Genomic DNA, 13137 nt, shown 5'->3' on the forward strand with positions numbered 1-13137 from the left:
AATAATAAAACAGTCGATTAGGTGTAAAGGAGTATTTATTTACAGAATCGGCAATTACAGTAAAGTCTATTCTATTCTACAGCGTTTTAAACTGTTTTATTATTAAAAACATCTAAATTACACAATATCTTGCTGCCAAAATACTGCGCAGACATCTTCTACTAAATATTTCTAGTAAATGTGAAATGCACTTTAATTTACTTTATATTTTGACAGCAAACTGTGTTCGTTCAAACTGAAATAAAATATTAAAATAATAAATTGCCATTGAAATAAAGAATTCCTTTTTGATATTGTAAGTCTCATTTGTAGAATAATGGCAAACGACGCGATAGATCGGGGGTGGATCTTACATTTTAAGGAAATGGACGAAACATACAAACATCAATTATCATACACGAGGGTTTACCTAAGAGAAATAATTATACAGAGCTAGTAGAGTTCAGTATTAGGCGACCCCGGCAGCGTGCGTTCCTTTCGTTAGTTGCCTTCGTGAGGAATGTACGCTCGGGGCTTCATTTACTTCTCTATCTCATTCACACGGGAATTATAAAATAAAACAATTCTTTATTTACGTCATATACATTACACCTGTAGCCTAAAGGATTAGTTTGGTAGGAATATGATTGGTGGAAGTGAAGGAGACAGACCCGAGAGTGGCGGGGAATGTGCGCAGAATGGAGCCGGGAAGGGTCGATATTACTGAAGCTGGAATGTTTGCTATATCCATTCCAAAATGTATATTTACGAATGTAAGTAAAAGTTTAAAAGGAAATATTTTATTTGAATAATATACAAGTATGAAATTTTCTTACAATAATTCCACCGATGGACTTCCATTTTATTTAATCCCTTAATATTAGAACTTAATATTTACTTACTTATTTTGAAATAAATAAATTTATATTTCAGCGATAAAAAAAAAAAGTAAAAGAAAATGAAGCGAGAAAAAGTATGGAAACGATATGAAACAACTGGGTATTGAATTAATTTAGGTAGATATGACGCAAGAGCCCGCAGAGACTCGATACCCTTACAAAATCATTCGTTTGTCTAATTGGTCGTGTCAACAAAAAGATACGCTCGGAAATTTACCTAAGAAGAACGAAACAATAACTGGCGCTCCTTAAAACTCGTAATTACCACTTGGAAGATGTCAACAAACAACTGAGAATTCACTGTAACTTTACATTTTATTAATCAAGTCTTATATTTGCGGCGCCGCTACGGCAGCCGCTACACGCGATGGCACATGGACACACAAATATTCATTTCTCGTTTCTGTATCTTTGGTTCTCGCGATTATTCGTTCGCCGGATTGTAAAATTCGAGAGTTCGGTTTGTTTAATACGAACTGGGAGCCTCGTGCGGTGAGATTAGAAGTGTCCTTGGGGCAGAGTGGAGTCGTCTCAGGCGTAGAACTCCCGGTTGTTGTGGCCCTTGGCGTAGGAGTTGGCCGTCGGCGATCTCTTCAGCTCGTCCAGCGCGTACGAGCCCTCGTCCTTCTTGCGCATCCGGTACACGATGAACATCACCACGAGGATCGCGCACAGCAGCCCCACCACCGCGCCGCATATCACCGCTGAAAACACAACATTGCGCAATTACTTACTGCTGGAAAGTGACTGTAGGAACATACAATTCAAGGACCTACAAATGGAATTCCCTTCAGTGGAACATTAAAAAACTCAGTATCTACAATCAGGTATCGATCGATAGGGTTGTGTGGCAAATACTTAACGCCCCAAATTCCTAAATTTTTGTCATTCACTTGTTTGCAAGTTATTTATTTTTCAATCAAATTTATATATTTAACCCTTTGCATGACTTGCCCGTACCACATACGGGCAAAAAAATGGGTCTTTGCAGATTTGCCTGTACCAGGTACGAGCACTCTAGCGAAGAAATAGCACCAATTGATTTTACCATATTATTTTACGAGCTCTATGTTTATGGACTGTAATGGACTCTCGCTCAATGTCGGTATTATTTAATATTTAAAATAAAAAAACCTGCCCTTTTGTCAAATAAAATCTTCATTAAAACTCAATTAAAGGGTTAAACACATTTATTTATAAAATATTAGCAGGGTTGGCAGGAAAGCCCTCTCAAATGTTCTTCCACATGGCAGTAGATACGACTCTGCCTACAATGAATATATCACATCAATACATAGCTATATATTCCTAAATAGGCATCTCAGCAACTAGGAATCTAGCTATTTAGCAGTACATGAAAATACCGCCAGTTTCAATCCTTTTTTTTAAATTAATTTTTGACATCTCAACAAAGATGAATAAGAATATGGAAGTCTGGGTATTTACGGGGCTTACGACCGTCATACGCTGGTTTAAGTGATCACTTTACACGCGTGTAACATTCACCAATTCTACGCATGGTTGGCAACCACGCTACTCAAATTCTATATATCGTTCACTCCTCTCAAGAACGTCATAAATCAAAAAACTTGATTTTTCAGGAGAACGTTTTTAAAGTTAAAAAATATAATACAATGTATTAAAAATAAATATCAAGCCACTTAATGAACTTCTTACTGTGCCACAGATCTTTTTAAGTAAAACCTGAAGGTTTTTTTCTCCATTTGAAAAATATTTAGAATATTTGAAAAAATAATAAAACCATACCTTTTCTTCAAAATGCAAAAACAACACTTTCAGCCCTGTAGCGGGTAAATATTAAGTTAAAAATATGCCTCTTTTGCTGGGATATAGTACATTTTCTGGGCATTCCGAAAACATGTACAACTGAAAATTGACGCTTTTTGATTTATGACGTTCTTGAAAGGAGTGAGCGATTTATGATCCAATTTCGAAACATTGTTGTTGAATAACTAGAATTTCACTAGAGACATCTATTGGTGAGCTGAAAAGAAGCTTTTTATTGACCGGAATATGTTTTGATAAATAAATATTGGAGATAATATTACCGGCTAGTATGCCCGGCTGCGCGAAGAAGCTGATGTTCCTCTCCTCCGTCTTGGTGTTCATGATGAAGACGTCGTTGGTGTCCGGCGCACTGGCGCCCCCCTCCCTGGGCGCCTCGCCCGCGCCCTCGTCGGGCGCCGAGCCCTCCTCTAGCTTGGGCGCCGGTGGCGCGCCCGACAGTGGCGGCACTGACTTCCCTGCAACGGCCGCGACAAGACGGAAATTAGTACGGCTCCTTCATATCATATGCTTCGACTTGTTCTATGTGGTCGACATGTCTAGGCAAATGTCTGGATGTTTTAGCGTTCGCCTATCAGTTAAGTTTATACGCAGCTATACTGTCCGCCTCCGTAGTGTAATGGTCAGCACGCTCGGCTACCGTTCTCGAAGTCCCGGGTTCGATTCCCAGGGGGGGTCAAATAGATATAAGTGTTTTTTTAACTCTTATATTTATTCAATATTACCCTGGACTGGTACCTGAAGCGGAGGGCTGATCACCTTTCCTTCATGTGTTAACGATCAAGATAACACTGCGTTTATATGATGCAGTACCCTATGCACCATTGGGGTGCGGATAAGGGTTATAAAAAAATACTGCACGATGTCTTTATTTATTAATAATGATTTTCATTTCGGCAATAATTTGCCAATGCACGCGAAAAACGCACGGTACCACCTACATTTGTGTGTGAATTTCAACTTTAGTTAAGTTCAAACATACACACACACATGTACGACAGCTGCCGTATTTTTATACTGTTATCATCGCTATACGTCTATTTTGAAATATTGTATATGAATTTTGAAGCAAGTGTGGAGTCTTGTCGACTGCATGAATAGATTAGGGCTAAAAAGGGAGTACATATAGTAAAAAGGTCATGAAATCTGGCTGAATTTCTTTTTTTCTTTTTATCTATTTAATTATTTAATATTTTTATAAATTTTAACTTTCAGTCTCACCGGAGACAAAAATTTTAAAAACTTAAATTTTATTAGCCTTAATCTGTTGATTAATTGATATTCCACGATTAATAATACTTAATTTTATTTTATTTATATGGATTAACCTTCATTTTCACGCAATCGAATGAAGATGATGTGTCATATAAACATTTATCACTTCATTAAATGCTTAAATGTATACTTACTTAAGTGTAGCTTACTTTTTAACGGTTAGGAAACACGATTCTCTAGTAAGCAAATGGATAGCTTGTGTTTAAATCTCGTCACAACGAATAGGAAAATATCCTATGAACTCACAAGCACAGATTTATAAAACTATAGTAAGTAAAGTATCACAGATTCTTCTAGCACAGAACCGCCAGCAAGTACGTCTGAAGTGCGATTAATGTTTATTTATTTACATTATATTGTGTTATCGTATTATAAAAACCAAGTTTCCGGACGATAATGTCACGAGTGTACGTACTATAACTAGGGCTACATAATTCATAACTATCAAATAGGGTATTATCAAGAAGAAAAAAGGTTTTGAAAAAAGTAAAAATAATTTTCATCATTTATAAAATCAAAATTTTCATTATTTTTTTTTAAATTTTCAAACATCAATTACAGTCACTAAAGCGTGGCAATCATATTTCATTTTGTATATATTTATTCCGAAATAAAATCAATATCATCACTTCATAAAGTGTCTTTAGAGTTCTATCACAGGATGCATTTTACTAACTGTAAGGCAGAATAGTAACCTAAGTGTCGATTCCACACGGAAGAAAGAAAGATAACGCGTTAACTATGTAGTGTATACATAACGTTAACAAACAAATATTTTTTTAATTATCGTTAACTTTATCCTTATAATACGGATCGAGAATCGGTTTTAAAATGTCGAGTTCATTAGAAACAAAGTCAAGACTATCAAAAAAAATCAAAATTATCTCGTCATTTATCCATTGTAATCGACCACCAGGGATAACTTGGTGTGTATGTTGGAATTAGGGAATCCAATCCCCAATTTCTTATCAAATCCTGAGATCCTAAAATTGTAATCGCTAGATGGGATGCATCCTCAGATAGTGAAATAATATAATTAAGTTATTATGACGTCATACACGTGACTTCATTTAATTTTGTGTTAAATTATCTTACTTATATATTTACGGATGTAAAATGATAATACCCTATTAAGCACGTATAAAAATGATATAAATTTTAAATAAAAAGACAATAATAAAATAACGAGACGCGTTGGACAAGGAATCTTCATCACTCGTCCTAGAGAGGAATCGAAATACGTACGTAGAATGCAAAACTACAAATATCCACTAAGAACTATGATTCTAAAATGAGGTATGAAAAATTAAATTAAATCGGAAACAAAGCATGTAACACCTGTTTAGCAAATCATAAAACATGTTGGCAGCTAATGAGACATTGTTTACAGATGAAGACATGCTGTGGACATCAAATAGGACCTAACTGCCAATGGTCGTTTAGATGGTTCTTCAAACGCTAATAAAAGATCACGAAAAATGAGAAAAAATTAGAAAATAAAATACATTCCAAGAAAAAAATGAGAATATCAACATATGATAAATAATGTTGTACGTAGTCTGAATTGTGTGTTTAAGATATGAATTAAATAAAGCAAATGCATTCCGAACACCTAGTAATTAAAATAAAAATTGTAACACCTAATATGATACATTCATTTCTAAATTTCGTAAAAATAAAACATGTTTTGAATAGCAGGCATTTAAAAAATAACAATAAATCATAAACGTAAAGAGACGATGAATTCCAATATGATAAAAAATAACAGCAATAAGAAAAACACAGAACAATCGAGCAAGAATCATCAACTGTGTCAAGAGAAACATTCCATTATTATGACAAATGTACATAAATGGACAGTTGAAGAAGTACGTAAAATGGATGTACATAAGGTCTATTAATGTTCCAAAAACTCACATAACGGCGTCCGCAAATCTGAGCACATCTGATCTGAAGGGCTTAGTAATAAAGATAGAGGACACACAGAAAGTTAACGTTAGGGACACAATGATAAAGTGGAACCCAAAAGTTACCGAGTGCCGTATTGGACGAAAACGTCTTAACTTATGTACCGAGGCAAAATGCCTTGCCTACTAGATTATGAGAGTTTCGTAAGTATCGCTTACAATCTTACAAAACTAGAACGTCCAGCAAACACGTTAAAAAATTAATCTGAATATCTCAGCGTGAAATTTGGCACATGGAAGACTTTTGAATTCGACTCTTTAATTTTAACTAACTTACATTCTAGCAGGTACGTGAAAGCTTAGAGCGTTATGTAAAATAGGAAAATGTCAAAAAAGTATACACTATTTTTGATATTTTCAAATGAAAAGAGCTTATTTTATCCATATAACAGTTGAGTATAATATGACACAATACATATATGTTTTAAAACTTGAAGATTAGTATGAATTCTACAATTTGTAATGATCAAATTGACCAAATTCTTGATGTAAGAGTGAATGGGTTCAATGAGCTCTTTTCTTAAAATAATATAAAATAATCTTAATCTTACCGTAACCCACGAGGATTCCATTAACTATTAACATATTAACATATCAAGGGGATAGGTAACTTTAAATCGGTGTTTCAAAAAAGATAAAGAAATCTTTTTTTTTATTTCTAATATAAATTATTTTCTTTTACTCGAAGTCGTTAAAAGATCTTTACGTCTTTAAAGTTGAAATACTGTTATCTGTAAAGTAAACACAGAAAAGTTTAAATTGAATTTACGGCCAAGTACGCGGAACAAAGCTTCATGAGACTGGGGGAGTGGATTCATTCCCTCGGGAGAGAGTGGAGAAGAGAGAATTTACTTTAGGGAATCGGAACAAAGTAATGGTTGTCTTATGAGTCTCAGCGTTTTTTCTTTTTAACATTTGCCCAAATGCGAAATTTTAAGACATTTTTGTTCTTTTGTAACCGAGTAATAATATCTTAATTTAAATTTCACTTGGTAAATACCACCATTTATTAAAAGTGGTATTTACCATGTGAAATTTAAATAAAAAATGGAAAGTATTACACAGTATCTGTGTAAATCTCGAAATTCGTTTCCCCTTTTCGCAGTAGTTGATTTTTGTCGGATTTGCTTAAGGCTCACAAACGACGTAGACTCATACGAAACCCGATACTTATCAAGGATTAATAATGTAGAATCTCAATAATCTGGCACTTCAAAGATCCAGCTATATCGGAGTCGTGGCGAGACGACAAGAGTTAACAATAGGCCCTCTGGTAATTATCACATATAGTGTCTTTTTGTCCCGAGTTCGATTCCCATGGGGGTTGAAAACAAATATTAGTGATTTTACACTCTAATGTTTATTTAATATTTTCCTGGATACTGCGTCAGTACGATGCAGTGCCCTATACACCATTGTGTGCGGATAAGGGTTAGAAGTGCTGGATAAGCAGGTATACGGGTCGTGGGTCACAGTAAGTTGAAGCGATAACACAAAGGAATGGTTGCGCATGCTCGCACTACTCACTATCTATTTCGAATTCCCTCTCTATGACGATATCCTGATCCTTGTCCAGGTCGGACTCGGCGGCGCTGGCGGGGGTCGCGGGAGGCGCCGGGCCGGGGGGCGCAGGGCCGGGGGACGCCCCGCCAGGCGCCGCCGCGTGGTCCTCGTCGTCGTCGTCATCAGGCAGGCGCGCGGGCGGGCGCGCCGCGGGCAGCGGGCCGGCACCTGAGGCGGGCAGGCCGGAGTCCTCGTCGTCCGGGCCCCAGCCGGAGCCCGAGCTCTCCAGGTCGGTGGTTACCTCCCCGCGGGCCCCGGACCCCTCGATGCCCTCATCGTCGATGAAGAGGTCCCGGTCCCAGCCCTCCGCCGCCGGCTTGCTGTTGCTCTGCAAAATAACAAGAAATTTAATCACTCATAATAATAATAAATCACAAATGGATGATTTACATAGTGCCCTTTTCGTAAAATACTACTTCAAAGGCGCTTAAAAATACGTGAATAACGATATGATGATGATAATTAATAAAACGTCGCCAATCAGTTTTGAGGTCATCGTCTAGCAAGCGGAGTCTGGGGGAGAAAACAGATGAGCCCTATCACGGCTTCTTCTTGGTCTTCTTGGACTGTATAGAATAGCTAAGATATTTGGCAGGACGCCTCCCTGAGCGATGGTCACGCTGGAAAACAGCTTGTCGAACTCCTCGTCATTGTGGCTGATCTAACATATACGGGCCTGTATTCCAGCTTTTCTATTATATTAAAAAAGAACATTAGTGAAACGGATTAACAATAAGCAATACTAATTGGGGCTGATATGGAGGAAGTTGAGAGGGACACAAAGGATAGTCAGCTCGTGTTCCGCCATTCCATTCGGACTGACCAAGTTGGACAATTATGAAGAGTCCAGGCAAAGATGAAAATATCCTGGACGCAAGAAAGTGAGTCACGTCCGATGCTCTAAGTATGAAGCCCAGATTTGTTTTGCCAAAAATACAGTCTCAGAATTTTTTTTGGCAAAAGAATAAATATATAAATGATTTCATTATTTTACGAGAACAATTTTATTTAATTAAAATATCATTCGATGAAGCGTTAATACGGTTCAAAAAACATTTTCACTTGTTTAATTTGTCGATTTATTTATAAATATATTCCAAGTTAATTTTATTTTACGAAACAAATGCATAAATTTCTAATGAAAAATACGAATAGCGCCCAAAATGGGGCGTACCTTGACTATAAATTACACTAACAAAACATTCGTATTCAAACATATTTCTCGTTTAATGGTACAATGAGATGGTATTGTAATAAAATGTTAGGTTATTTTATAAAAGTAAATTTATATTTAAAAAACAAACCTTCGAAAGTTGCCTATCGGAGACAACAGGATTTTCTTGAATGTAACAAAATTCTAATAGGGATTCCTCGAGTATAAAACAGGTAGAATTCAGGAAAAACACTGGTAGAGTTCCGCATACATAATACGCAATGTACGTAGAATCGTAAAAGCCCAAACACGCAGGTGCGGTAAAAGGCCCTGAAATCCTTTTCAGGGCGTTTTACGCACTTGTATACAAAAACTAATAAACCTAAGACAAACATAAAATAAGAATAAAGGGGTGGAATTGTAAAACCCGGAGAGCATAAAACGAACGTTTTCTCAGCCCTGAATAATATTAAGCGCGCCATGAAGCTAAGTAATGCTAGACTTATCGCAAATATTCCACTGGTCCGAACGGGAAAATAAACTAAATTATTTCAGCAAATGAAAAGTAAATTATAATATATTAGTACGGTGAAAACTCGTTATTCGTATACGATGAGTTACAGAACGCTGTTCGAATTGCGATTTATACATATGTTGGAATGATTTTTCAAAAACAAATAACGAAAGATTGTCATGTAAACATACATTGTCATGAAAACATATTATCATTAAGTAAGATACTTTTTGAAGTATAAGATATACAAATATGAATAAACGAGGAAAACGCGTAGTAACCGACTATCTCAATTACCGTTATTCGCGTTGATATGAATACTAAACTAATAGTATTTCCAAACTAATACTAACCTAAGAATTGGGTAAAATACGGTGATTTTCGCAGAAATGCAAAATGAAAGCAAGACGGATAATGATTTTGAATAAGTAACCAAAATGATATACAAAACTCAATCCTTAAAATTATCGCGAAAAATTTAATGCGATTGGCACTCCCTAGTTGTTCGAGATTCATAACTCAAAAACTAATATTATACATATACGTTTTTAGATTTATTAAAAACGATAATTCTATTCGATAATTGTCATTGAGCAGATTTGTGAAACTCTACTACTGAAATTTATCTAAATTTCGGGAAAACCCACCACCGCCAATTAAAAACGAAAACGTTGAACGAATAGCGGAATTCTACCGTGTTTATATAGCTACTCATAATCATACTATGGGAATGAACATAATAAAATATCATATAATATTTAAGGCTTAATTTGATTAAATGGGTAAAAATCAGTCTACCGCAGCGACGAGGCGAGCTCTGCTATTTCTAAATGAATTCGTCCCCAGAGTGGGCGAGCCACTTCATTAATGAAGATGTATGGACTTACTTCATTTGGGCTCCCTTAATCGAGGGTACGCGCACCACTTTATCCCCGCACTAATCGAATCATTCATTTCTTATGACACGAATATTGCGTTTGCGGGAGGGTTTAATTATATTGCCCTAGTAATCCCATTCGGGACGCCGCGCTAACAAGTATGTAAGAGACGAGGTCCGAGATTCGATTCAGATAGGGTTTTCAGGCTAAACTTTCATATAAATAAAAACATACATATGATTATATACACGTGATTTCTCTCAAATATTTATTTAATATTACTCTGGAATGGTACCTGAAGCTGAGGGCTGATCACCTTTCCTGCGTGTGTTAACGATCAAGATAACACTGCGTTTATATGATGCAGTGCCCTATGCACCATTGGGGCGGATAAGGGTTTGAAGAAGATACTTTTCGTAACATATCAATATGATTAGATTAGTATATCGTAAAACATAGGGGCAAGACGTTTTTGTACATTTTTTAGTTTGTAGTTAGGCGTTTCTAGAGTAATATGTAAATATGAAATACTTGTTCAGCCAAAAGACATTAATGTTATATAATAATACAGTGGACAAGTAAGAAAATAAACGTATTAACAAATTGGGCTTATATAATTCTTTCGAAGTAAAACTTATTTCACGAAATCATCTAAATAGCATGATGATATTGCACGAATTAGAAAAAACGAAACGGTTAAAAGATGAAAATATATATAAAATAATGTAACAGACTGGAAATAAGCCCAGGTAAGAAAAGGAGAGAATTCGACGTAATACGAAATGACCTATTTAACAGGTACGAGAAAGGTCACATGAAAATTTATATTGGGGTAGTGAAATTTATATGAGGGTGAGTTTCTTTGTTACGATTTCAAAACATAGTAATATAAGTTCCAGTGATGAAGACCATGTCAACTTGAATTAAAAATCATTCAGACTTTACTTTTTATTGTAAAAATAGATATAAAATGGTTTAAAAGAAAAGGGATGGAATTGTGAATTGATAAGAGGGTTAAAATAATATCTTGAAGATACTGGAGGAATAAAATTGTAATTGGGTTATAGGATAAAGATTTATAGGGGTCGAATGAGGTTGGTGTACCATTGATTGAACGATTACATCTAACGTATTGAACAAAAGACGTAAAAGAAGAAAAACCATCTTACCGCAAGTTTTCCGCAGCCGAGATGGTAAAAACCAGCAGGCGGTCCAATTACACAGAATCGTCCCTAATAACGTATGCAGGAAGTATATAAAACGGTCAGTCGAAAGTTCGCGATCGGTTTAGGGGGAATTTTCCCGACCGGTCCGCTCGCGGAGGGATCAACAAAGATGCTGCATCGCGGGGCGGGGCGGGGCGCGGGGCGGGGGGGCGCGGGGGAGTGGGGCGTGATCAATACGGGCCCCCGGGGGCCGGCATCTGGCGGCGGAGCGCCACACTCGGCGGAGAGCGCCGCGGCGCCCCTGCCACTCGCTGCTTACCGACGCCGGCGCCGGGCGGAGATTCGCCGCCCCGACGACAGGTGGCTGCAGTAGTACGGAATTGGGAAATTGGCGCGCGTACATTGAAATATCTCCACAACATATTACGATGATAATTATATTAATAATAATTTGGATAATTTTTATAGAACCATTTTTGTAAAATACTACCTCAAGGGCGCTTATAATGACTTAGATATGACAATAATATTACATAAAAATAAATAATAAATAAAACGTCGTCAATCGGTTTCTGGACGTCGAGTGGGCTGAGTCTGGAGAGGGGAAAAGATGAGCCGACAAATTGTAAAAATTGATGACATCTTAATTAATACAAGACGTATCATGATATTCAATAATGATTTCTTCGAGATTAATATATTTATACAACACGTTTGTAAATTTACATAAAAAAAATACCGTACGACTTAAACAAATGTGTTGTGATTGTATCCAGTAAATGTACTACGAAAAGTGTAATTAAAAAATACTTCAGCTAAAATCCTTAACATTATAATGCCAATCCCAAGACTCCGTTCATTGGGGATTAGTAAAGTGCATTATACGAAATGACTGTAATTAGTAAATGAATTCCACTTTAAAGATATGTATATCTACTATTTTGTAATACATATTTTGTGTGTATATGTATATATATATATTATATATATATATATATATATATATATATATATATATATATATATATATATATATATATATATATATATATATATATATATATATATATATATATACATATATACATATATACACACACATATATATATATATATATATATATATATATATATATATATATATATATATATATATATATATAATGTGCGTGTGTATTGGGCCGAAGTAAATGATTACGTCGAGAGGAATCCAGAAAAATAAAATAGGGTAAATCACGATAAGAAGAAAATACGGATTTGAAGTTTAAAATTGCTTTTAAGCCATAGAAAGGAGTGGGTACCCAAAGCACTCAGCTTATTAGATACTAAAAGTTTAATAACTCTCAAATATTCGGGATAAGTTGCGTGTGAACGTACCAAAGAGATTTCGGAATGAGAGGGAAACAATTAGGCGAAAGAAAAAAGAGGTTTCAATATCCGAGAGCTAATTCCGCTTAACCGCCGGAAATAATGTTTGCAGTTGAGTTAAGAGGGTTGTTTGAAGTGCCTTCTATAAGGGCAGCTCACTCGATATTACTAACGATGCGATGGTTATTTATTATCTTTAATTTAATATAAAATAAATGATGAAGATTTATGACATCTATCCGCTGCCTTTCTCCCCGGAACAGATTTATCCCAGGCCAGAGATGGTAAATCTTCTTGAGAAATGTCGACGTATATCGAGTAATTCTACAAAAAAGTACAAACGATAAATTAAAGGAGAGCAATGTGTTACATATCTTTTATATAAATAAAAAAGTTAATATAAATACTTAGATGTTATGCTATAATTATTTTAGGTCAAAAAAAAAATTTGGACTGTTTACAATGGATCTACTATACGAGTATTTGTTCGCGAAATTTGGGTTTAGTATTTTGACTTATCTTATATTTGAAAATATATTTGTAATTTTTTTAATGATTGTTAAATAACA

The 13137-nt window shown here is 35.7% G+C and overlaps 1 protein-coding gene across 5 annotated transcripts in view; it reads right to left on the minus strand.

Moving 5' to 3' along the window:
* Window positions 1–17: 17 nt before the first annotated feature.
* Window positions 18–13137, minus strand: part of Sdc (Syndecan) — a 329248-nt gene continuing 316128 nt past the window's right edge. The window contains exons 1-4 of one of the 5 annotated variants that reach the window (XM_088259428.1): window positions 11204–11365; window positions 7658–7817; window positions 2948–3142; window positions 18–1582 (exon numbers count right to left, since the gene is read on the minus strand). In XM_088259428.1, coding sequence (XP_088115554.1) covers window positions 1410–1582; window positions 2948–3008 — 234 coding nt within the window. In that variant the 5' untranslated portion in view covers window positions 3009–3142; window positions 7658–7817; window positions 11204–11365 and the 3' untranslated portion in view covers window positions 18–1409. Of the gene's footprint in view, window positions 1583–2947; window positions 3143–4093; window positions 4293–7453; window positions 7818–11203; window positions 11366–13137 lie in introns of those variants that run through there. The other 4 variants (XM_088259427.1, XM_088259426.1, XM_088259425.1 and 1 more) reach the window with 4 other exon arrangements.

This window comes from Brachycentrus maculatus, unplaced genomic scaffold (assembly GCF_059751285.1).
Source record: "Brachycentrus maculatus isolate JH-2025_06_01 unplaced genomic scaffold, ASM5975128v1 h1tg000117l, whole genome shotgun sequence".
NCBI lineage: Eukaryota > Metazoa > Arthropoda > Insecta > Trichoptera > Brachycentridae > Brachycentrus > Brachycentrus maculatus.